This window comes from Quercus robur, chromosome 1, assembly GCF_932294415.1.
Source record: "Quercus robur chromosome 1, dhQueRobu3.1, whole genome shotgun sequence".
NCBI classification, from domain to species: domain Eukaryota; kingdom Viridiplantae; phylum Streptophyta; class Magnoliopsida; order Fagales; family Fagaceae; genus Quercus; species Quercus robur.
Genome location: NC_065534.1, coordinates 15,807,164 through 15,834,354, shown reverse-complemented (window position 1 = coordinate 15,834,354; position 27,191 = coordinate 15,807,164). Strand labels below are relative to the sequence as shown.

Here is a 27,191-nt window from a genome sequence, read left to right as displayed (position 1 = left end):
AATTTACTGTGCTAAATTTTTTTATTCAAATTTATTCAAGTGTGGATTATTTTATATGAGAAAAATGGTTTGGAGTTGCTACGGTGTTCTTTAGATCAAGAGAACTACCATAGCAACGTCAGAAAAAATTTGGAAAAGTTTTACTATTAAAGAGTTTGTTGGAGCTTATTTTTTGGGTTTGCTCTCCAAAAAATGACTTTAGCTAATCTTCTGAAGATACTCTAAGCACCCTAGAAGGCCTGCATACGCAACATTTGTCATACATACAAATGTCTTTTAAAAGAAACTCAAAACATTCTTGTTTGATTGCTTAAATGTTATTATATGGTTTTGTTTTATCATTCATATATATATGTATACACACACATGTATATATATATATATATGTGTGTGTGTGTGTATGTATATGTAGTGGTATGCCTAAGATATGAAATATATGCTAGAAATATTATCATAGGGCTAATCGTAGCAATATATAAATGTGTCTTGCTTGTGTGATTCAAATGTTTTGTTTTGAAATCATTGTATGATTAGAAAATTTTAGGGGAGTCATAAGCATAATAAGGCTAGTACGTATATTGATGGAGGTCGATTCATTTGATTGGGTGAATTTGGCTACCTAACACTTTCTCAAGTCCACACTATAACTCTAGACCTAAAATATGGTTCTTTAAAATTATGCATAGGGTTTAAAACAATTATGAGACTAAAGCCAATTGTCAACTCCCATTCATGGCCTAATCCCTGAGTTAGTGGCTTGGCCCAATTATTGAGTTAGTGACATACTTTATACTTATGTTCCCCGCCCCCACCCCCACCCGCCCACCCCACCCCACCCCACATCAAGCTACACCCAATTGTAAATAGTCACATGACGCTTAACAACATTAAAAAAGGTTGTGACGCCCTGGGGCGCATACAATGACATTTAAAATCCATGACTTTCAAAAATTTTGTATAAACAACACAATCAAAATAAATTCCATAAGGTTACAAATTTAAATGAATTGAATGATTTAATTATAAATGAAATTATATTACCTAAGTTTAAGAGATTTAAAATTGAACTTCAACTAAAATTCCATTGACAAAAGTTTTAAATAATTTAAAATAAAACTTAAAAATTTATTTAATAATTTTGGTTATATAACAAAACTCTATATATATATTGAGAAGAATTTTTGTGTTTAATACGGTAAAACTTACACACTTTCTTAAAGTTCTTTTTACTAAATGATTCAATATATCTTTGTAGCATAAGTTGTAAAATTAATTTATTTTTGACATGCGACTCATCAAACATAGTTTCAATGATTTCAATTTATTTTATTTATTATATAGTTAATATATTCTCAATTTGCATTTTATATTAAATAATGCGTGCAGGGTCATTGTTCCTCACTCCCTTGAGTTAACAGTGTTATCTTAAGGCTAGTGGTTTTTCTTTTAAGGGGTTTTGGGAAACACATACAAGTTCCTCGTCCTTTCTACGAAGGGATGGACAAACTGACCAAGCACTAGTAGGGATGGCAATTTTGCCCCGCCCCGCTTGACCCACCCCCCCTTCCCCCCAGGCGGGTTTTCCCCGCCTCATAAAGACGGTGGGGCGAGGATGAGATGAGATTTTAGACCCACACCACTTGGCAGGGCAGGGATGGGTTTACACTTTTTAGACCCACCCCGCATTAATAAGGGTTAAAATGTAATTTTTTCATACCCTAAAACCCTACTATTTAAACAAAAATATCATCAGCTTATTTTATTCTACCTAACGTGGCTCTACCTCTTTTTTCTCTCTAGCAAAGTTGAAAATAAGGTACCAATTTTAAAATTTTTTTTTTTGTCTTTATTAGAAACAAATTTATATACTATTGAATTACTGATTTCATTCATGATTCATACGTTTTTCTCAACTTACTTTTCATCATGAACATAATATATATTTTTTTTAATGAGGTACGAGTCTAAGGCTCTAAATATTTGTATTGTGTCTGTGTCATTGTTTTTGTAATTTTGTGTGTCATTCTTTGTGCTTGTCAAAATCCATATCTATTTTATGCTAGCTGAGTTTTTGTTTTTGAATTTTCCTGTTAGAAATATGAGGTGGTGAATGGAGAACGAGATGATGAGGAATATGTTTCCCTATTGGTTTGATTGCCAATATGATGGCATCAATCATGTATTAGCTCTAGCTGATGGTTCTCGTTCTCCACACAAAAATTATATACAATTTAATTTTGTTTTCTGTATTTTTATTAAAAAATATAAGGTACAAGTTTGAAACTTTGTCCCATTCTCTATGAAATAGTCACAAAATGGGAGGAATTAAATAATGCTCACTACTTAGTATAAAGGAGATTTGTTTTAGTGTTTTTTAGGCCAAAGAAATATGAATATCATTTGTGTATGTGCTGCTGGTGCTATGATTTTTTAATTAAATTGTTTAACGACGTTGCTAAATATAGTTTAATTGTTTAACGACGTTGCCAAGGATTTTTTTTTTCTTTTTCGTTCCCATTATTTTATATTATCTTTGTTGGAGAAATATAGTTTGTCCATTACTAAGTTGTTAAATTAACATCAGGAAAAAAATGACTTCACATGAAAACATTGGTAGCTCCAATCCATATGGCAGCAATCAATTTCCTTTGATAGTAGATGAAGATAATGCAACCCCATCATCACCTCTGTTGAATATGCCATACGATGTCTAGGCAGTCCAACCTAGCAATGAAATAATTCAAGAAGAGGGGAAGTACAAATCAATTGTTTGGAATCATTTTAAGAGAAAGAAAGTTGATGAGAAAGACAAGGCTGAGTGCAATTATTGTAAGAAATTGCTAGTAAGGGGATCCAATTATGGCACTAAACATTTGCATGACCAGTGAAAATATGTCCAAGGAGAAAGTTTCAAGACATTAGGGATATGAATCAAAAAAATTTGGTAAGGGATCAAAATAAAGTGGATTCAATGGCCAGTGTGAATGCTTATAATTTTGATCAAAATGTATCAAGAAATGAACTTGCTCGTATGATCATCTTGCATGAGTATCCCCTCTCTATTGTTGACCACATTGGTTTTAGAAAATATTCAACTTCTCTTCAACTATTGTTCAGGATGGTTTCTAGGAACATAATCAAGAAGGACATTTTGAGCATCTATGAGAAAGAAAGGGAGAAATCAAAGCATGAAATTGATAAGAATTAGGGTAGAATTTCTATTACCACTGATATGTGGACTACACAAAACAAAAAGCGAGGGTTTATGGTTGTAACAACACACTTCATTGATGGTTTGTGGAGATTACAAAGCCGAGTTATAAGGTACTTTTTTTAAAGTATATATTCATTTTTATGTTTCAATTAAATTCTTTTCAAATGTTTTATGAACTTTTATCATTGTTGGTTCTAATTATTTAAATTTCTCATTTAAGGTTTATTTATGTGCCATCTCCACATACGAAAGAAGTGTTTTCTAGTGTCATTCTAGATACTTTGTTGGAGTGGAATATTGATAGGAAGTTATCTACTATGACTATGGACAATAGTAGTACCAATGATGTAGTTATAAAGATTATCTTAGATAAGCTTCAACGTGGTGCACTTATTATGCGTGGATTAATGTTGCATATGCGTTGTGCAACACATGTTCTTAATTTGATTGTTCAGGATGGTTTGGATGTAATTGGATCATGCATTGAAAAGGTTTGAGAAAGTGTGGGATTTTGGACTGCATCAACAAAGAGAAGGCAGAAGTTTGAAGAGATAGCCCGACAAGCATATGTTGAATGTACCAAAGAACTAGCCCTTGACTGTAAAACTCATTGGAACTCTACCTATCTCATGCTTTCTATTGCTATAAAGTATCAAAATGTTTTTTATCGATTGAACATATGTGAGTCATCTTATAAGTGCATTCCAACGGAGGAAGAATGGGAGATGGCAAGTAATATATGTGAGAGATTGGTAGTGTTTCACAAGGTTACAGAGCTATTTTCAGATAACTCATACCCTACAACTAATCTTTTCTTTCCTAAGGTGTGTGAAATAAAAATAGCTTTGAATTCTTGGTTTATAAGCGCGAATGATGTGATTAGGAGTATGGCATTTAAAATGTTGGAAAAATTTGATTGTTATTGGAATGTGATTCATGGTGTTATGGTCGTGGCAACCATTTTAGACCCAAGATATAATATTGAATTGTTAGAATATTATTTTCCAATAATTTATGGTGATGAAGCTGATAATGAAATTCAAAGGGTTAGAGATATTTGTTATGAAATGATTTGTGATAACAGTTATGGGAGAATGGGTAGGGAAGGTACTCATGGCCCTTGTGTGGGAGAGGATCCGCAAGTTGATGACTCCTTTATGGATTTTGAAAGATGTCTTAGTCAGAAAAAAAGGGGTGAGAATATTAAATTGGAGTTGGACCATTACCTTGAGGATGATTTAATGCCAAGAACTATGGATTTTGATATTTTGGCATGGTGGAAATCTAATGGGCCAAAGTATCCTACTTTGCAACGTATTGCAAGGGATATCCTTGCCATTACAGTGTCAACTGTTGCCTCAGAGTCATCATTTAGCACAAGTGGTTGATTGTTAAGTCCACATCGCATTAAACTTCATCAAAAGACTGTGGAGGCATTAATGTGTGCTCAAAATTGGTTATTGGCTGAAATTAATGGTAATTAAATTAACTAGTTTAATTATGCAATGATTTATGTTGCTACATTCTTTATTATATTTTTCAATTGTTTGATTGAATTTATTTTATCTTTTTTTTAGGTTCTTCATCTACCATAGATGGAATTGAAGATACATTCCAAAATATCCTAGATGATTATGATGATGAAGAAGAAAGTGGTGTCACAATGATGGAAGAAAGTGGAGATTCTTTCTAAAGAACTTGGCAATTTTTATTTTGTTATGTATTAGGAGTTTGGATTATTTTATTGTGTCATACTGTGAGATTTTTGTTGTGATAGAATAAATTTATTAGATAATATTATTTAGTATTAGCTAAAAATTAGTTTGATTTGATAGGATAAATTTATTTATAATTTCAAGTATATTTTTAATATTGAAACATGTCATTTTATTTGAAAAAATGGTAATAGTTGTAAGGAAAATTAATAAGAAATAAAGTTTTACGGTATAGGGTGGGGTTTCGCAGGTCTTCGCGGGGCCTTAAAGGGCGGGGATGGGACAAGAAAAATCCATGCGGGGCAGGGACAAAGATCCCATCCTTTAGCCCCGCCTCGCCCCATTGCCATCCCTGAGTACTGGAGCTCTCTATCACTATCTGATAGGAAAGGTCTACGTCTTATATTGAAGAAAGAACAGGTTGTCACTTAACACATTATTGCAACACGATTTCTGACAAAGCGCGCCCTAAACATCAACGCCATTGCTAGAACTTTCACACCCTTATGGAGATCTAAAGCAGGGTTTAAGATAAAGAATAATGGTGACCATATAATTCTATTCTCTTTCGACAATGGGGTAGATGTGGACAAAATTCTATCATCGGAACCGTGGAGTTTCGACAAACATTTAATGGTGCTTTCCAGATATATGAAGGACACATCCTTGGAGGAATGTGACTTCAACAGGGTCTCCTTTTGGGTGCAAGTCTACGACATACCACTGCGTTTCAGAAACAAAGAGGTAGCATAACAAATTTGCGAGCCTATAGGCTTGATCCAACACCTAAAAGATCCCCCCGACTGTGACAGAGGTAGTTTCATCCGAGTGAGAGTCTCCATTAATATCTCCATACCTCTCTGTCGAGATCGGCTTATCACCCTAGATGACAATAAAGAACATTGGGTATCTTTTAAGTATGAATGTCTCCCCAACCTATGCTACTAGTGTGGATGCCTCATGCACGACGACAAAGACTGTGAGACGTGGATAGACAGTGAAGGCTCCCTTTAGCCCGAAGACCAACAGTTTAGGTCGTGGCTTAGAGCTCATCCGTTCATAGCCTCTCATAAGAACGTAGTTTTAGTTCTGAGGTTCTTTACGAAGAAAAGAATCGAAAACCCAACTCAAAATATAGCAGCTCCACCACCCTAGCCCCACTAGGCGGTCCATACGATGGTCTTGGAGACATCAACTCCCTCTCCAATGATAATTAATGATTTCAGCAAAGTTTTGGCTAGCCATGATCAGCCTAGAGAAAAATCCGCTATTTCGATCATTTCAGAATTTCCAGCTTCGGATCTCCCTCCGAAATCTACTCTCTCAACGGATTTTGAGCGCTTAATCTAGAAGATTGATAAAGGAATTTGCTAGTTTGATAGGATGGACATGCACTCAGTGCTTTCAAAAGAAGTAACTAGCGATACAAAAGGAGTCCAGTCAATGCCATATGTCAAGCCTAGCCCACTTTCGGATAGAGCTCCTAACAAGCCCACTCAGTCTCTCCCTTTGAGAGACATAACGAATCTGGACTCACCCATCCCGTCCATTCAGGCCCAAGCAGGAAAAAAGTGGGCTCGCATCCAAAGGCCCTCTATCATCTCTGATAATCAGGAGCTTGACCTAGCATTAGGAAAACGAAACTCCCTTCCTCACTCTGACTCCATCACTCCTCCAAAATGCAAAGTTATTAAATGTCCCTTCACCGATGAACACCTACCACCAACGGTGGTGGTTGATCACCAGCCCCACCGGCAAAAATGAGTTGGCTCTGTTGGAACGTGTGCAGGCATAGGAACCGGCACACGGTTCGAGAGCTCAAAACTTTAATTCAAGCACAAGATCCTGCTGACCTGTTTTTGGCCAGACTTGGGCAGACAAAGATGGGCTACGAAGACTTTGTGGTGAGTTGAATTTTGATCATTCATGGATTGTTACGCGAGCTAACAAATCTAGGTGCCTAAGCCTTTTTTGGATTAAATCGCTCCACATCGAAGTGCTCTCATTCTCCTCAAACCATGTCGATGCCATTGTCAGAGACAGAGTGGAAGGCAGATGACAGTTCACGGGAATTTATGGCCTTACTGATACGGCCAAGAAGCACGAAACATGGTCACTGCTCCGCCAACTCCATCGACGACTCTCTCTCCCCTGGTTGTGTGTAGGGGATTTTAATGAAATTCTTTGGTCTCACGAAAAATTGGGGCTTGGTTCGAGACAAGAGAACTTGATGAAGGCTTTCAGAGACGTATTGGACGAGTGTGGACTCATGGACTTGGGCTTGTCGGTGATAAATTTACTTGGAAGGGAAAACGTTCAAGTGGAATGGTCCTTGAGAGACTAGATAGAGCAGTTGCCAACAACGATTGGTTCGCCCGCAATCCAGGCACAAAGGTTCAGCATCTCCATTCCCATTCCTCGGATCATAGACCAATCATCGTTAAGCCAGAGGGGATCATTCCCAAACTGAACAAACCATTCAAATTTGAGAAGATGTGGTTGAGCAATAAAGGGTGCAGTGATACCGTCAACTCGGCGTGGGGACAAACATCTTTGGTTACCACCATGCCCTAAATTGCAAGTAAAATTAAAACTTGTGGTGATAGACTTTCAATTTGGAGTAAACAATCTTTTGGGTGCATTAAAAAACTAATTGAAATTAAAGGGAGACTGCTTTTTAAGGCCGAACAGGCAGTTGCGAAGGGAGGAGACTATGTAGCGGACAAGGCTTTGCAATTGGAGGTCAATGCTCTCTTAGATAAGGAAAGCCAAATGTGGGAGCAGCGAGTTAGAGCTTTGTTCCTAAGATGTGGTGATCGAAACACAAGCTACTTTCATAGTAAAGCCTGCCATAGATATCGAAGGAATCGGATTTTAGGTTTGAGAAATAGTGCCAATGTTTGGTGTACTGAAAAGAGTCAGATTAAAGAGATAGCAGTTGAATACTAGAACTCCCTGTTTTCTTTGACGCGCCCACATGACTTCAAAGAAATCCTTGATACAGTCCACCCCTCAGTCGCAGATGAAATGAATGCCCAACTTATCAAGCCCTTTTCAAGAGAAGAAGTGGACACAACTATCAAGTAGATGGAACCCATCACTGCCCCTGGCCTCGACGGTATGCCTCCAATCTTCTATCAGTCTTTCTAGACTTTGATTGGTGATGATGTATATGCTGCAGTTCTGTATTGTTTGAATGACTGTAAAATACCGAAAGAAATCAACCACACTAATATCACCCTGATCCCAAAAGTAAAATCCCCAGAGAGCATCATGAAGTTCAGGCCCATTAACTTATGCAATGTAATATACAAGCCAGTGGCTAAAGTCTTAGCTAACAGACTTAAAACCGTCCTTCCCTCTATCATATCCGAAAACCAGAATGCCTTCCAAGTGGGGAAAGTCATTATAGACAACGTCCTTATGGCATTTGAAACACTCCATTACATGAAACACCACAAAACCGGTAAGTTGAGGTTCATGGCACTGAAACTTGATATGAGCAAGGTATACGACCAAGTTGAATGGGCTTATTTGGAGGCTCTGATGAGGAGGATAGGTTTTAGTGATAGGTGGATGGCCCTAATAATGGAGTGTATAACAACGGTAAGCTATTCCATCCTAGTCAATGGTGAACCCTCGAATGTAATTCATCCTTCTAAGGGCATACGGTAAGGTGACCCACTTTCTCCCTATTTATTTATCCTCTGTACAGAAGGGTTGCATGATCTATTACATAAAGTAGCAGAAACAGGTCACATTAGAGGAGTGTCTATTTGTAAAAAAGGACCAAGATTGACACATTTTTTTTTTTTGCAGATGACAGTGTAGTCTTTTGCAGAGCCTCCCTATCTGAATGTCATAAGATTCAAGATATGCTATCTTGCTATAAGAAGGCCTCGGGGCAGAAGTTAAATAGGAGTAAAGCATGTCTTTTCTTCAGTAAATCCACCCCAATAGTCACACAAGACCAAATAAAAGAATTCATGGGTGCTCAAGAGATCAAGCACTACGAAAAATATCTCAGGCTACTAGCTTTAGTCGGCAAGAAAAAGAAAGCAAGCCTAGCCTACATCAAAGAATGAATATGGGCAAAACTTCAGGGTTGGAAAGAATAGCTCCTCTCCCAAGCAGGCCGTGAAATCCTTTTTAAAGTTGTCATTCAAGCCATCTGACCTACTCCATAAGCTGTTTCAAGCTACCCATTACACTCTACAATGACATTGAAGCTTTAATATGAAGATTCTGGTGGGGGCAACGAGGTGATCAATGGAAAATTCACTGGACAAGTTGGAGTTCTCTTTACAAACCAAAGAGTTTAGGAGGTATGGGATTCAAAGAACTCCAAAAATTTAATGATGCTATGCTCGCTAAACAAGTTTGGCGACTGCTGGACAACAAGGACTCCCTATTCCATAGGTTCTTCGAAGCAAAGTTCTTCCCACATGGAAGTATTCTGGATGCCAAGGAAGGGAATGGTTCATATGCTTGGAAGAGCATACTAAAGGGGAGGGATGTGATTCGCAAAGGAATGCAGTGGAGAGTGGGTAACGAATCGAGAATATGCATTTACCAGGACAACTGGCTCTTGGATCCTCATCTTAAACAAATATTGTCTCCTCGGGATTTTCTGGATAGTGAAGCACATGTTTTAGTATTGATTGATGGGGAAAGACGATGCTGGATCCATGAATTGATTGATAATCTCTTCCTGCCTCATGAAGCTAGACTAATCAAATTTATTCCTCTTAGTATTGAGGAATGTGATGACAAAGTCTATTGGCCCCTAAACTTTAGTGGTGATAACTCTGTTAAATCTAGGTATAGATTACTTATGGAGCAAGAAGCCAATGAAATCCCAAGGTCATTGGATTTGTCACAAACTAAAAGAATTTGGAAGGGTGTATGGAGCATGAAGGTCCCAAACATAGTGAAAACTCTAATTTGGTAGGTAGGGCTAGATTCTCTACCTTCTCAGGTTAATCTGATGAAGAGGAAGATCCTGGATGATGCAGTTTGCCAAAGTTGTGGAATGGAGTAGGAAACGGTCTTACACGCCCTATGGTTGTGTCCAACTATATCTGAAGTTTGGGTAGCCCACTTTGCTTGGTTGGTCAGGTAGACCAGGAAATGCTCCATCTTCTTGGATGTTATTCAAATGTGCCAAGAAAGGAGTGACCTCTTCGAATTGTTTGCAATGACAACTTCACTAATCTAGACCCAAAGAAACAAAATGAGTGTGGGGGAGGCAACAATCTCATTGGACAAGATCAACTTCATGGCTTGGGACAACCTCTAGAAATTCTAAGGAGTGAATCCCCCTCCCCATTGCCCCACCTCTCCTCCCAAACCTGTCAAATGGAATCCACCACTCATAAATTGGATGATGATTAATTTCGATGGGGCTATGTTTAAGAACGAAGCCTTAGCTGGGTTGGGTGTCATTATTCAAAATGACAAAGGTCTAGCAATGGCTGCTTCCTCACAAACTATTCCATTACCTATCTCAGTAGAGATGGTGGAAGTGTTGGCAGCGTGTAGTGCCCTCTGTTTAGCTAGGGAGCTACAATTCGACCAAGTTATAGTTGAAGGTGACTCAAAACTTGTGATCAAGACACTGAACAGTGAAGACTACTCCTCTACCAACTTTGGACATATCATTAGGGACATCAAAATTGCCTCTTCAGCCTTTAGATATTTGGTTTTCTGTCATACCCGCAGACAAGAAAACAAAGTAGCACATAGGCTTGCTAGATTAGCTTGTAATTTTTTCCCTTTTAATGTCTAAATAGAGGATGTTTCTCTGGACACAGCTACTATTTGTCATTCAAATTTTTTTTAATAAATCTTCTCTCCCCCCTTTTTCTTCCTGGAGCGGATTCTCAAAAAAAAAAGAAAAAAAAAGAAGGTACTAATAATTGTAAGTAACAAGTAAAACCTCACATCCTCCTTGGAGAAGACTCAGAATAAGAAACGTAAACATTAGGGCTAAAGCAGTAAAAAGCAGTAAAAGAGTAATAGAACAATAGTAGAATAAAAACAAGAAGAAAATCAAAGAATTGAATTCAAAGCCTGGAAAAAGCTGACAGAGAGAGAAAGAGAGTAAATGCTTAAAGAGTCCACCGCATCAGCCAAAAAATTACCTGAAAAATATGAGCCAAGCTAGCTTAAGCTACTTCCTCCCCCCTTTCCCCTTTCTCTATCTCTTCTTCGAGTCTTGTCCCTCTCGGTCTCTCTCTTCCCCTCTCTCCCCGCAACTGTATCATCGTTTTTGAAAATGAAGTACACACAACTCGTCAAAAAAGGATATAACAACACTTAACTAACACAGTAAATGCGGGCGTCCTCTACCGTTTTCCTTTCCTTCTCTCTCTCTCTCTCTCTCGATCAATCACAATCATCTCGTCTTTTCCTTTCCCCTCTCTCTATCTTCTTCTTTTCCCACACCATTGCCCAATCCTTGACCGTTCTGTAATTTCCACGTACAACTCTTCTGATTCGCCACTCTTTCTTATTCTCTTTTTTGTTTTATTCACCGTTTGATTCCTCAGATCTGATTTCCACTTCGGTTTTTAGTTTTTAGCTTTTTTTTTTTAACTATTATATTATATTGTTAGGGTTTCTCGTTGGCCACCCAAGCTTGTTCTATATAAAAACGGTGGCGTTTTTGGATGTGAGACTGAAGAGAGTGAGAAATGGAGGCGAGAATGAAGAAGTACAGAAGAGAAGTGAGTCCGGAGAGATCAAAAGTTTGGACGGAAAAGTCGCCGAAGTACCAACAGAATCCCCGGAATGTCAAAGTCGCCGTCGTTTACTATCTCTGCCGTAACCGCCAGCTCGAACACCCTCATTTCATGGAAGTTCCTCTCTCTTCCTCCGATGGACTTTTGTTGAGAGGTACCTAAAACGCCATCGTTTCACTCTCTCATATCTTTTGCTCTAATTTTGTTCATCTTTTTGAAAATTTTGTTTTTTTTTTTTGGTAGATGTTATTGATAGGCTTAACGTTCTGAGAGGAAGAGGCATGGCTTCTATGTATTCTTGGTCTTGTAAGAGGTAAGGAAAAAAAAAAATAGTGACTCTGTTTGGATGCTAAGAAAATAATGGAAATGGAATTTGAATATTAGTTATTATGATATTTGGTTTTTTATATATATTATATAATTGTATATGCCAAATGCAGAAGCTACAAAAATGGATTTGTGTGGCATGATCTTAGCGAAAATGATCGGATTCTTCCGGCTCACGGGAACGAATATGTTCTCAAAGGCTCCGAGCTCTTCGATGAATCTAACTCTGGTAATAGGAGATAAATTGCTTAATGTATATACTAATTAGAGAAAATGAATTAAGAAAATCTGAAATCTAGAGTTTTTTTTTTTTCATTGCAGAACGATTTAGTCCTATTGCAAATATAAAAATGCAGAGTTTGAAACAATTACCGGAGCCCGTTTCGTCTAGAAGTCATGATGACTCGTCTTCTTCTTCTAGTATGAACGGGAAGGAGATAAAACATTCCCAAGAGGATGAGCTGTCTCCTTCGGTTCAATTACCCGATTCGACTTGTGTGTCTCCGGAGTCTAGAGTTGGAAAGAATTCTTCATGGGGTGGTTCTTTGAGCTTGACGGAGTATAAGGTTTATCAGGGTGATGGTTTGGCTGATGCAGCCACGCAGACTGAGGACAATGTAAGCAGAAGTAAGGCCAAAGAAACTTGTACAAGAGGTGTTTCGACTGATGATGGGTCTTTAGAACCTGAATGTAGTGATGTTTATCGAAATCAGGTTTCACGTGCAAAAGAGAATTCTGAGATCTGTAGGGAATCGTTTTCACCTCCTCCGTCTACCTCTAGTGCATCTTCATCTGGGGGCAAGACGGAAACTTTAGAATCATTGATTAGAGCTGATGTTAGTAAAATCAACAGTTTTAGGATTCTTGAAGAGGAAGATATAAGAATGCCAGCCAATGCAAGGCTAAAGGCTACAAATGTGTTCATGCAGTTGATCTCATGTGGGTCAGTATCAGTGAAGGACCACAGTTTTGGCTTGATTCCAACCTATAAGCCCAGGTTTTCCCATTCAAAATTTCCCTCCCCATTGTTCTCTACTTCATTAGTGTTGGGGGAGCTAGATTGCTTGTCAGAGAATCCAAGGCTGATGGGCATTAGGTTGGAAGACAAAGAATATTTTAGCGGGAGCTTGATTGAGACCAAAATGCTTAAGGAAGAAGGAGAAGGAGTTAATTCTCTGAAACGCTCTTCTTCTTGTAATGCTGACAGGTCAGTCCGGTTCCAGTTCTTTTTCTTGCACTGTTACATCTTTTGAACACATCTATGGTACACGAACATTAGGGATTTGTCATAGATTAAAACTAAATAGTAAGTGCAAGAATTGTTAATTTGATTGATTGGTGCATTTATTTTAGGGGAAACTGCTGAGCCTTAGCCCAAGTGGTTGGGGGCGCAACTGAAGTTTAATTTTACCATTAATATATATTTTTTCCCTTAAGAAAATATTCTGGATTGGAGTATTTTGTTCAAAAAGAATTGAAGTTCTTAAATTTTGAGTTCCTTCATCCAGCGAAAGCTTGTCTGATCAAGTCTAACTGGATTTGAACATACTGTTCGCTATTATAACAAGATGGGGCAGAATTCAGTTAACAAAGATACCTATATCCTTCATCTAAACCATTTGTTTTGTGGACCACCTTTCCTAATACATGTGTGTTTGGGATTGTTAACCATTTCCACTTGTGTATAAATACTTGGGGCTCAGGTCACTTTGATGCTTGTTCAGACTCATTAATGTCTTACACAAGCCAAAAGTAAATCATGCTTGATTTCCAATATCAATATCTTAAGGAGCTGAGCTAATGTAAGATCGTGTTCAGCTCACTTGGCCTTCTGCATAGCTGAGCAAGGTGTTCTAACTTCTAATATTATAGGTAATAGCAAATTTAAAAGACTTGCAAAAAGAGCATACTTTTAAAATAGTTATAAAAATATTATATGGCCAGTTGAAAATGTGCAATTGAGAATTGGAATAACTTGAGTTGGTGATTGATTAGTTTTGTGAAGATGCTTGTGCGTGAGTACACTTTGTAAGAACTAATTAAATTGATCCTGAAACATGCATGGATTATACTTATCTAAAATTCTAAATAAAACAAATCCAGGGAACGCGCATTGAGTCTTCATTGAGAAATTTAGAACTATTGTTTTAATATCCAATTTAGGATATAAGTGGCTTTGTTTATCCTGATGTAGTTGCATTGATTGACGGATAATTTTGTTGAATTAACTGGAGTTATTGGGATAGATATAGTGGATTAATGGGTCAAGGGTTGTTAATTGAGATTGTTTGGCATCTAGTAGGAGTACTTATTAAAAATAAAAAATAAATCATTTTGTAGGGATAATGGCAGTCATAACATCAATGTTGACCTTCCATGTGTGGTTAATTCCTTTGCAATTTTCTGCAAATAGAGTGAAAAGTATGAAACTGAATACCATTTGCATTTGCAGGATATATAAGCAATTGGATCCGATTGAGCACAAAGAGGAGTCAACCTCAGGACGTTCCAAATGTATCCCACGATCAATTAAGACTTCATTGAGCAAGCAGCCACGAAGTGAATCTATGAAGTCACCTGTTTCAGATAGACCAAGAAACTCTTCGGACGGAGCTGACAGCTCACAAACCGTAGCTCCCATTGTATCCAACGGTGGTAGTAAGAGAATTACAGAGCCTTCCTCGGGGAGAAAGCAATCAAAGAGGCTAGATTCCTTTAGAGAAGAGGAGAAAGTGATCAAAATCGAAGAAAGTTAAGTGTTGAGTCTACCCCAATTTCTCAAATTAGTTTCTCAAAAATTATCATTGTCATCCCACTTTCTTGGTAAAATGTTGGTTAACAGTTTGTTTAATTTTCTCCTACAGGCTTGCTTCAGGAGCTCGGGTTATAATCGAATCCAAAGCACCTTGTGAAACCACTGTTGGCAGCTCATAAAAAAAAATGGATTCCTTTTTCTTTTTGATTTGAGAAAGGTTGTCCTCCACTCTGTAAAACTCCACGGGTTTTCAGGTTTGGTTTGAATTTGAAATGATGGTAGATATGTTGTCGGGGTCCACTTAATGATTCTGTAAAATCTGGAAAGTAAAAAAGAGTAGTAGCAAATCACTCATTTGCAAAGGGAGCTGTGGCACTGGGTAGTGCAGGTATGGTCCTAGTGGACCAACTCCTCATATTTTTTAAGCTGGTTTCTGGACCAGCTTTCTTAAATGGGATTGTTTCTTTCTTCTTTTCAACAGTTGCAATATCTTCCTTTTGCTGCCTTTGTTTTCTTAAAAATATACTTACTGTCTGCAACAATAAAAACTAGGGAAAAAGGGTGAATAGTTTACTCTAAACGTTTACCACGTGAGGTAAAGGCATGGGTTTACAGTCCTATTGCACCGGACTTGTTAAGATCATAACACGCTCTCAACGCACTAAATCCAAGCCTAATCATATATCACATGTGGGTGCTGATGTTGTCAATGAAGCCTATGAAAATTAGAGGTGGGCTTGGGGTGAATGTTTCTTTGAGTGTTGAGTATAATCCTTGGCATGATTAGCTCTTCCTGGGATACCTCTGCAGCCATGGGCGTTGAAAAGTTAAAAGGGGCCTAAAAAGCTTCTTTTGTTAACTCTTCCTAAAGCTAAATAGTGATTTACTCTAGAGCAAAACGTTTTTATTTTTAATTTTGGGTTAACTCTAAACGGCATGAGCTTTGGTTTTTGACTTTTATTAACTTTGCATTCAAACGGGCCCTAGGGGAGACTGAAGAGGTTGACTAGTGGTTGTCGTGTTATATTGCTATTCCCAACAATTTGTTCAGACAATTCTGGATCTGGGTTTTAATAAAAGAAAAAAAAGTAGAGACTAGAGAGGTATGGGCCACCGAAAGTTTTATTCGCGTGTTTGGACAACTTTAATATGATGCTCGGAGTCTAGGGGGGGAGAGAGAGAGAGAGAGAGAGTGTGTTGAAGTAGCTTTCTCTGGACGTGTGCATGTTGTTGCTTTTTCTTATCTTAACTTTATGTCAAGGCAGAGAGGAAGCATCAAAAGACTGACAATTATCTTTAATAACTTCGGTCAGAGCATAAAAGTGGGCCTCAGAGAAGCACTTACAATAATAAAGTTAGAACTGTTTTTTTCTTTTGAGAAGCAGTTAGAACTGTTAATTGAAGTGGTGTGAAGCTGTTTCTTGCTACAGCTAAAATGGTAATTGGCCTTGAAGTCTACACTGGAATCACTATTGCTACCATGTTCATGTCAGCAACACCGTTTTGGGGAAATATGTGGTCCATGGTTATTCATTTCTTTTTCCCCAATACAATTCTTTTATTATCTCCACTGTTATCCAGTAACAACTTCAGAGCGGTTTTAGTGAATTTTCCATAAATTAACATCATAATGGAACTTGTTCAAGGAAGTTTTACTTTTACCTCATTGCCAAGGATTTCACTGGATTACATATGGATAAAAGCTTAAAATTACTAGCGTTTACTTGATATATCCAAATGGAACAAGCAACAACTAGGTTCTTCGCTTTTTGCCGTAATTCTTTTAGGTTTTCTTTCACATTCAATAGGTTTGAAACATAAATGTTATTTACTTGAAATTTCTTGTCATGCTCTAAAAGTGCAATTGTCGAGGTGTAATTTTTAATGGAGTCAATTCACTTTTTCTAGGTGGGACTCATTTTATTCACCTCAACAATTATCTTAAGCACTTGTTTATGTACTCTATTTTTTTATTCAATTCAACATTAATAAATAGTAAATACGACTTTGCTTTCATCTCTTTGGACCAAAACCAAATGAGACTAAGCTCAACTAGTTGCAATTTTTAACTAAAATGGGGTCTATAGACTCTATACCAATGGTCAATACCCTTTGCATCGCACAAAATAGTCAGTCCCATCACATGCCACCTACCACTTCCTCTTTGTTTCCCTTTTGGATGGTACTCTAAAAAGTAAGAGATATCTCTTTTGCTATAATTTTTGCCATGCTGTCTCACTTGTTTAAAAATGATTAATTCATGTAAAAGTAATATAGACAATCATTAACCATACGTTATATTATAGTTGAGATAAAAATTATAGCACAAAAATGATGATATGAGGAAAATGTGCCTTAGTCCATTTAACAACACGATAGGTGTTGTTCATATAAACGGTTGAAAAACAGTTTTTTAAATTTAATAAGCATTTACAAAAAAACTATAAAAAAATGTGATTGCAAAATGGAGTTTTAGATTTTAAAAACTTTTTTTTAAGCTCCCCAAAGCTTAACCAAACAGCTCATTAGGGGCTGTTTGGTATATGTATTTAAAAATTGAAAATTATTATTTAAAAATATATATAAAAATACGTGTGGGTAAAAAAATATATGAAAATACATATAATGTTTAAAAATTTAACATTTTGAAAATTCACAAAAAAAAAAAAAAAAAATGACTTAAAAATTATGGGGCTATTTTATTTCGCCACCAATCAGTTCTTTCACAAGAACAAAGAGACAAAACCCAAAATTCCCTTTTACTACCTACTATCCTTCATTTATTGTACCTCTTAAATGCCTTGGTACAATGAAAATGTTGGAAAGACAAAATTAATGCACATTGCGTGGTGGTCTGGTGTCAGGTCTTTACACGCGGGTTAATTTGATGCACTCTCTCTTTCTTCACACTATTGGTTTACTCTATTTCATTTGCAAAATTTACCTCTGAATTCAAAATTTCAAAGTGCTGAAGCTGCCTTTTCTTTTACCATTTGTTTCTGGCTTTTGGGCTTTTTATCTTGTGTACTATATTGTAATGGTTGGTTGCCTTTGGTCACCATGAGTAGTCTCCTTTCAATACTTTAACATGTTTTTTTTTTTTGAGAAATCAATGCTTAACATGTGGCCGACCATGAAAAAGGACCCCAATATTTTCATATGTTAACAATTAAATTTGCAATTGTTTATATGATTTTTTATTTTTTGGGTCCTATTATTAATTGCCTTAGGGACAACCAATAAGGTGAAATTTTAATGTAGCCGATCTATTTTCAATAATAAAAATCTAAACTTTTATTAACTTTTACTACTTTTGTTACTTACCAACGTAAATTTAAACCCATTTTATTCTCCTCAACAATTGTGGCACTCATTAACAAGTTAACATACTCCTTTATATTTTTTCTCCAAACTTTCAGGAGCGGCTATTTTAGTGGCTTTGCAACCAGTATTAATAATGCTCCTAGTTTTATTGGTTTGCCTTCAATCACACACTTTGGTAATTCAGAATTATAGTCTTATTCGAGCTTTAGCTTGCTAATCTTTACTTATATTGTATGCTTGTGTAATATTAATGTCATGTCCACCTGATTTTCATCATCGAATGTGTTGGTTTCTCTTGGTTAAAATTTAAATAATGCATGCTTAATTATTGTTAGAATATTGTTAGAGTTGTAGGTTACTTGTAAATCACATATTGTCGACCTAAATAAAATAAAATAAAAATCATCATCTAGGTGCTCTAAAGCTATAATCAGTTTCTTCTCAAGATTAGTTTGCTAGCATATTCATTAAGCTTCCTCCACCGTGACGCTTTCATGTTTTGACTTCTTTCAAGCTAACATCACATCACTCAACCTGAGTTTGAGGGGGGCTATTAGAATACTATTAAAATATAAGTCCAATGAGCTTAGGCCTATAGTTGTAGGTTACTTGTACATTATACCTTGTCTATCTATATATAAAATATACCATTGTACTTTATTATACACAATTTACTATACCGTTATTTAGACTTTCACAATTTCTTTGTGCCAATTTCAAATTTAGTTTAGCAATTATCATTTCAAACGTGTGGGTTTCTTTCATGATTAGTAAATTGGTATCAAAACCTGCATGCGCTGCTGAGTTTGCTTAGCTCAAGAACCAAAAAAATAATAAAAAGAAAGAAAGTTTGCATCCACTAGGTATAATTTATTTCTTAGCTTATTTTGACTCTTTGTTTAGTTTGAATAACGTCATGTGTGTCTAGGTCTAATCTTTCTTGTTCATATATATATATATATATTTTAATAAATACATAAAATTTCAACCTATGATGTCTATTTCATGATGATCATCAGACTAAGACATCAATTGACTTTTGGTGTAGGCGAGATTCGAACTCAAAATCTTTTTTTTATTTTATTTTTTTATTTTTTATGATAAAAAACAGTACCAGACTACCAGATGAGCTACTCATACTTCTTAAATTCAACTTTCACGGTATTACTAGCCATAGTTAAGTGTATATATTGATTGTTCATTTGGTATAACTTATTTATATTGATCCCTTTCTTTTTAAAAAAAAAAGATTGACAAACATATACTTGGAGATTGTAAATGTTTCAACTTTAAAATGATTAATGGGGGGTTTAAGTGATGGAAAATGATAATGACATTTTTTTTTTGTGTGGAACTTCACGTATGTGGTTTGAAGTTTGAATCCTTCATCTTTGTCTTCTATTATCTACCTATTAAAGAAAAAAAAAACATTTCAGGTGATTACTTACATACTCAAATTAATGGGTAAAACTTAAGTACGATACTACAATTTCTTAGATAAACTATATTACGGTCTCAGTTAAATCCAAACATATGACTACTTTGACTAATGCAACATAAAGAATGATATTTTTTTCAAGTAAAAATTTAAATTAATTGTAGTTATATGTTTGAATTCAATTAAGAACCTAATATATTTCACTTAAAACTGTAGTCTGTACCTAAGATTTGTGTTTGTCCCGAGTATTAATATCTTAGAATTTTTTTTTAATAACATCTTAAAAAGTTGTCATATACCCATTAATTGCATATGACTTAATCATGCTACATAGTAGTGCACTTTTTTTAATGGAAAAGAGTTTCGACTTTACGACTTGAAGGTTGAAACTTTCCCTCTCCTCCACATGCCAATTCAAATTTTATTGTAAACTCAGTGATCCTTAACAGACAAACCTATAAAGTGTTTACTAAAAGTTTTGACTTTACTACTTTAAACTTTCCTTCTCTTTTACATGCCAATTCAAATTTTATAGTAAACTCAGTGATTTCAACAGTCAAAACGTATAAAGTGTTTACAAACTTCATCATGTGAGATATATAATATTGGCACTTCTAATAAAGATTTTCTCCCATACAATTTACATGGAAAAGGGAACTGGTGATTGATAGTGTTTAAGTAATATTTTAGAAAAAAATTATGAGTAACTTCAAAGGAAAAAGGGTTGTGCTTGATAAGGTCTAGAAAAAGTGTAACAACCCTAGCAAAGTAGATTGTTTATTTTCTACACAGTTCGATCAAGTGGGTTGGCCAGTACTTACTGCAACTGACCACGTAGATCCGCCAACACCTACTATGCTTGGTCACATAGGTCAGACAATGTATCTAACATGACCATTGACCTATGTATCCCTTTCATTTGGTTGGTCAGTTAGTACAATTATTCTTAAATGAAGTGTCCACTACCCTCATCACATCAACATTTATTGTGCCATAACAATAAACCATTTCATTCAATATTGAGCACTGTCTCATCTACCCCCAAACTTGGAGTTGCTACCTTAACACATGTCCTCTCAACTGACCTAAAAGGAGGATTAGCTGATAAGTCTACAACCTAGTTTCAGGGTGATTCCCCAACAAACATCTCTAAATGATGCTCTATAAATACCATTTTACTCAATAAAACAATGTATGTAAGGAAAACTTTATGCATTTTAACTTGAAACAAGAACAGTCATTAAAAAAAAAAAAAAAAAATTACATAATAGAATCATATAACTGGAACAGATCTTCCTCCATGAATTGGAACAGAATCATATAACTGGAAATGCATTCTTCATTAGACCAAAAAACCTGTTACATGATTTGGGTGTCTTCTAGTTGTAATTTGTTTAATTGAATTGCCATTATTTTTGGGCGGTCTGAGTCAAATTGCATACAAAGACAGAAGGATATTAGCAATAGACAAACCCAAGCAATGTGCTTGTTGCATCTTGGCGATTAGAAGAGAGTGCGGGGCCTTTGGATCAAGCAATGAAGTACCTTTACTAACAATCTACACCAAATAAGTTCCAAGTTTCGCTAGGATGTTTTAAAGTCCAAAGCAAAATCGATCAGTCAGATTTAGTTATACAATCTGCTCACATCTCTTTTATGCATCCACATGGATAATTATCATTGTACCAAAATTCATAAAAGAAAATGGGCTGCAACACTGAATAATTGTCATTGTAGCAGGATTAATGTTTCAACAGGGATTGAGAGTCGGGCGCAGGAGACGTGAAAATATCCAATAGGACCATAGGATAAACTCATAAACATAAACACCCAATGAATCAACTGAATACAAGAAGTATCAATTCTCTTCAGAAAAGAAAAAAAGTATTAATTCTCTAGATTGTAATGTTTTGCTTCTATGCTACCTTGTGAGAAAATTTTCAAGTTACATGACACATATTTTACTGTATTGCTGAATGGCATTATCATTGATATTTAGCACTGAATGATTAATTACCTTCAATGATGGAAGGAGGAAAAACTTTCAGAACCCAATTCCAACTACAATTCCAAAATGAAAAGCTGAAATAATTCTCATTGAACACGGATTTTAAAGAATGAAAGAAGGAAAGAATGACATTCATGATAAAATTGCGTATACAACACCAAAGCTTGGCTTCATCCAACGTTTCAGAACATGCTTTGCAGTTTACCCCCTATCAACACATTAACAAGACTATAATAATTGACTAAAATAATGGAGTAACAATGCTGAAGAAGAGTTGTTTCTCCCTGCTCTTGAGCTCTCACAATAAGAATTTGAGTACCATGGAGAAAAGCCAGCTGGATAAACAGACTGTGATCTTGGCAGTGATAGTGCTACCTAGGAGTGAAAAACTATCATTAATTTAATCTAAGAGTCTTCATCAACCAGCATGTCATCTCACTATCTCAGTCACGCTTGATGCGCATGAAGCAGTTGGATCTCCTTGTATCTGTCTAGTATTGTAGGATTTGCAGCTTAGGCATTTATGTCCCACAATATGGAATTGGACAAGTGAGTTTGCCCCACAATCATTGCAGAGAATCCACACCTGAATTTATATGGAAAACCTCAATTAGAGAAAGATGCGACGAGTTGCCATTAATGAATCAAAGGTTTTCACTCTATGCTTAGTTACTTACCATCTTATTTTGATATGTTTCAGGCATTGGAGTTGAGGCAACCTGCATTAAAATTTTAGTAAAAGAATGTTAGGACATGAAGCACAACATCATTTGCACAGGTTCATCTTTGTTTGGAAAACAAGAGAGTGGAAACAATGTCTATTTACCACTTGATCAAGCTTTTCCCAGTGACGTGTCATATCACCAATGGACTTTGAGCAGATGGGGCATGAGTACCTGCAAGAAAAAGGAAATCATTCTTCTAGCTTAACGCGCGAAGAGAAGTTGAAAAACAAACAGGCACATCAAATAAATTAGAAAAGTCTGGAATTATACAAAGGAAGATTGTGCCAAATTTATGAATTAGTTGCATTCTTTTCTTATTGCTGTTATAATATATTGCTTCACATCTTATGCATAATGCATAGCGTGTGCAAGTAAATGAGAATCAACTGCTTACCGGCAATGTTTCTCCATCTCTTTGACGCATTTATAATGCATTGTGTGCCCACAACGTAAGATAGTAATCCCTTTCGTAGTATCAAACATATACTGCAAAGCAAAATAGAGAACCTCATACCACTGATAATATATATAAAGATAATGTTTTCGTGTTCATGTTTATTTATCTTTTTACTTTGAACAGAATGTATTAATATCGATATCAATGCTTTAAATTACCTCAAAGCAAACAGGGCAATCATGGTGCAATGGTCTATCCAGGCAATGATGTCTATTTTCCATTGCCTTAGAGTAGCAACATTCTGAAACAAAAATAGCAAAATAAGAAGAAGAACCACTACCACCACCATTGCAACAAAAAATTAGCAAATGATCAAGAATTAACTTATCCCTCACTTACCGCATTTCTTGCAGTGGAAGAAATTTTCCTTGCCTCCAGTTCTGTAGAATAAATTAACAGGAGATGAGTTTTATGAAAGATGAAGAAAACATGTAAAATTCTTTAGCTATTAACTAATTAAAAAAATGGTAAAAATGAAAATGAAGTGTGAACTCTTTTGAATACTTTGTTGCAAACTTTACCTGCAGATTCCACATTCATCACAGTGGAATTGGTTCTTTGAAGTCTGAAAGAGCAACAAAATGGTTGAATAAGCTAACATTGAACTTGGCAAAGTGAACAAAAAGATAATCAATAAGGGTGAATGTGACACTCTGTCATCGTTTTCTAATGAATCCAACTCAGAAATTTGAACTTACATCATCATCAAAGAACTTGCATATCGCACAGAAGTACCTTCCCATGCAAACGCCACAATTTATGCAATACTGTTGCACCTGATTAGAAGAAGGCAACAAGGTCAGTACTCACAAAACCTTTTTCTCAATACTGACTGTATTTTGAATTTTAGTTAATTTTTAGGAGCTTACATCTTGTTCTGTATCACATAGGGAGCAGATGACCTGAAAGTCCAACAAAAGATAATACCTTTTAGAGAAGTGAAAGAAGAAAAATGACAGATCATATCAATGAGAAACAACAAAAAACACCAATTTTATTATCACATATACCAAACCTCAAAAGAAAATAATATGGTTTTTATATTTTTTCTTGATTTATCTTGGTAATTTGAGTCATTTCAAAAGCTAGTCAAGTGTCAATGTTACTCCCTCATAATTAGAAGAGTAATTTTAGAGACACAATATTTTTAACAATTATTGACATAGTTTGTTGTGATTAGAACAACATCACTTTCACTAGGTCCACTACTGACACTATTTTTATTATGCACCAATTAAAATATATCATGTCAAAAATAGTGAAATATGTCGTCGCTATACTTATTTTATCATAAAATCCATGGGACCACCAACCACCAAAGCATCATGCTAAATGCAAAAATTTTGGTTTTGCACCATACGAATTACCTTTTTTAGAGACAAAAAGAAAGTGCAAAGCGCAGAACATTTGAGACTATTCAGTGTGACAACTGACAACCTCTTGCCAAATGAAGTCCAATTCTTCCTTTAATTTTCTAGTTCTGGCAATGGTAATATATTTAATCCTAAGCAAAGTGATGCTGTGTTGCTATGTAACATGACTCAAATTACTATCATAAGTCTCTGTTTCCAACCATGACCCGGAGAAACAGCACCATATTAATCACAAAAGCAATTTCCAAAAAAGGTACCCATCAGTTCAATTGAAATTCATAAACAGAGGGGAAAGAAAGAAAAGAAAAGAAAATTTCCGACCTTCACAACTTCCTGGCGTGGAAGATCATGTCGTTCAAGAAGATCAACGTCCAAAGAATTCTGCTCATGTAAAATTGAAGAGAATTAACTTCAGGATAAGAATATAAATTTTTACAATTACACACCCAAAAAGAAAGAAAGGAATAGATTTATATTTATATGAATATACCTTAGCTTCATTATGGCAATGTCTGCAATCGAAAATCTCATTGCAACAAGGTGCTCGGATCTTGCATCTCCTCTTATAATGTGAGCACCTAAGCTCAAACACAAAAAAAACCCAGATTTTGAATGAGAAAGTTAACTAAAACCAAAAGACTCAAATTTCAATTGAAATTAGAAAATTGAGACATACCCGTAATTCCCAGAACCAATTTCCATCAAAGACAAATCGTCATCACTAAATTCAGAAATTCCTGAGCTTTCAGAACTCAATGAAACCTCGGATTCACTCTCCATTCTCTCTTAATTTCCAATTTTTTCCTTTTCTCTTTCTGAACCCAATAAAAAGATTCAAAAGAAAAAAACCAATCAATGAATCATTCAAAAGGTGTGCATAAGATTACTAATCAAAACAAAAACACAAATCAAGAAAAAGCAAGAAAAACAAAAAACAAAAAACCCACCTTTACAATGATTCAGTTTTCAATAGGAGAAGTTAAATAGGATTAGAACTCATATGCCACACCACACCATCAGGACAATACAAACGTGTATATATATACTTCCCAAGAGAGAGAGCTGACCTTTTTTAATTACTTGAAAGTTGAAACAGCTAAAGATATATAAAGACACAGTTGTTTCCCTCTGTAAAGATCTCTTAGTTGTACAAAATCCTAGATGGGATTTACGTGTTTTTGAAAATTTTTATGTGCAATTTACGTAGGGACTCAGAAAGTTCATCATATAGATAATACGATGTAAAAGTAAAAGCCACGTGGTTAAAACCCATTCCAGATTAAGATTGACGAGGTGCAGATGATAGTTCTGCTGCTGACGTGGTGGCACGCCACTGCTGACCTTTAAAAACGATGAATCGATGATATCTTTGACTTTTATTATTGTTTTTCTCAATATTGCACGAAATTTGAAGTTGGCACTTACGTTAGCTCCCAATTAAAACAGAACAAGTTTTTAATATTTTTCCCATATAGCAATAAGATGAAGATGAGCGTGTTGGGTGATGAACTAAGAATGAGTCGGATTCATTCGATCCCAGTAAAGTATTGTCCTTTTGTAGTTGCAAAATTGCAATCACAGACAGAAACTTTGTTGGATTGCTCTAACTTTCCCATAAAAGAGTATCAACTATCTAAGTGAAATACGTGGCGGAAAGTTTGTGATTAAGATTGAGTGTTTTTATTGCAATTGATCAGTTTTCTAAATGCAATCACAAATGAATAAGTTAAAAAAAATATTTGTTTATTTGTTTTTCAATAGAATGAAATTCAATAAATTCCTTCTTAACGGAAGTGCAATAAAACTCGTTAACAAAAGATGTAGAATATTTGATGTGTGGATTATTTTGGAAAATTGTGATTTTGTATGGTAGTATACACTATACACTCTTTCTTTCTTTCATGAATTTTTTTAAAAATAATCTTTGTTTGAATTTAAATGGTTTTACATTATGCTTTATGCATGTAAAAAGGGAGGGAAATAAGTAATAACCTTGTTTATTCCCTTGTTAGAAGATAGAGCAACTCTAGCTACACATTTAGATGCTTGGATGGAATCCCATCCATTTGATTTGGACTCTCTATTGCAAAAGGATTTGATTCATCACATAATAAAGTACTGACCTTTTTTATTTTTCTAAAAAAAAAAAAAATTTAAAAGGTTTTACATTATGCATTGAGTTGGTACAGTAAATTCTCAAATGGTTCTATGATGAGCTGTCAATTAGTAATAGGCAAGGCTGTCATAAGAACAAGAATATTTTATTGCTTTGACTAAAAAAAGTAAACGCATATTGAAGTATCTAAGTACAAATTCATAAAATTTCTCAACTAGTTGTTTTTTTTTTTTTTTAATACCAGATAAAATTTTTACTCTAACTTAATTTAAGTGTATATATGTGTGAATTTTTTTCCAAAATATTTAAATTTCGGTCCTTATCTTTCACACCCCACAAGCATTTATATTTGTGAAGTGATCACCGTACCAAAAGTATACAATTAAATAATTTGAATGATGGGGGCTTGGGTTATGCTATTAATGTTAGAAGATGTCCTTTAATAATTAATTACTATCCTCTAAATGAGATTCATATTGCCAACAGGAAATTTCAGGAAACAGTTGGCAGCCGCTGTAGCTGGACCGCGTATGGGATTGGTTGGTTTGATTAGCTGAACCCCGAGTGGAAAAGCTTAGGAGTTTAGGACTTCTTTTTCATTATTATTATTATTTTATTTATTTTTATAATAGAAAAAAAGAGCAAGAGTTTAAAACTTCAGTCCAGCATAAACATTTTTCCATGTAATTTCATAACATTTATGCAATTTTATATCTAATTTCATAATATTTAAGTCATCAACAAAAAGTGGTGGTCGATATAATTACAGAAGAAAAGTGTCTTACCACTCATATACGCACTGAATGAAGCCAAGACTCCAAACTAGGAGGTGAAAAAAAATATTCATAAAAAACCAAATTGGCAATTTTTATAGAAATTGTTTTTAACCTATTATTCCCGTTTTTGATATTTGCCCAAGACACCAATTTAGTTTTTGGTGTAAGAGGAAACTAGCATTGATTTGACATTAACATTAACAAAATAATAATGTTAGGA

General features: G+C 35.4%; 2 protein-coding genes and 1 pseudogene across 3 annotated transcripts; 2 read left to right on the top strand and 1 right to left on the bottom strand.

Annotated features, from left to right (window-relative positions):
• Positions 1–2,115: 2,115 nt before the first annotated feature.
• Positions 2,116–2,202, top strand: LOC126692781 (small nucleolar RNA Z102/R77; annotated as a pseudogene).
• An 8,807-nt stretch (positions 2,203–11,009) lies between these two features.
• Positions 11,010–15,234, top strand: LOC126723002 (protein SOSEKI 3). The gene is made up of 6 exons (XM_050426181.1): positions 11,010–11,826; positions 11,916–11,985; positions 12,113–12,228; positions 12,321–13,206; positions 14,452–14,750; positions 14,864–15,234. Exons 1-6 carry the CDS (start codon positions 11,625–11,627, stop codon positions 14,887–14,889), a joined length of 1,599 nt encoding a protein of 532 aa, XP_050282138.1. The 5' UTR covers positions 11,010–11,624; the 3' UTR covers positions 14,890–15,234.
• A 6,390-nt stretch (positions 15,235–21,624) lies between these two features.
• Positions 21,625–25,300, bottom strand: LOC126722989 (E3 ubiquitin-protein ligase RZFP34-like). 2 transcript variants are annotated; one of them, XM_050426169.1, is made up of 13 exons: positions 25,147–25,300; positions 24,756–24,894; positions 24,570–24,657; positions 24,401–24,460; positions 23,576–23,608; positions 23,405–23,482; positions 23,228–23,271; positions 23,046–23,086; positions 22,865–22,947; positions 22,644–22,735; positions 22,351–22,420; positions 22,202–22,243; positions 21,625–22,110 (listed from the first exon to the last, which is right to left on the bottom strand). In XM_050426169.1, exons 2-13 carry the CDS (start codon positions 24,857–24,859, stop codon positions 21,955–21,957), a joined length of 891 nt encoding a protein of 296 aa, XP_050282126.1. In that variant the 5' UTR covers positions 24,860–24,894; positions 25,147–25,300; the 3' UTR covers positions 21,625–21,954. The 2 variants fall into 2 exon arrangements, with proteins under 2 accessions (XP_050282126.1, XP_050282119.1); XM_050426162.1 differs by having other exon boundaries at positions 25,027–25,282.
• Positions 25,301–27,191: the final 1,891 nt, after the last annotated feature.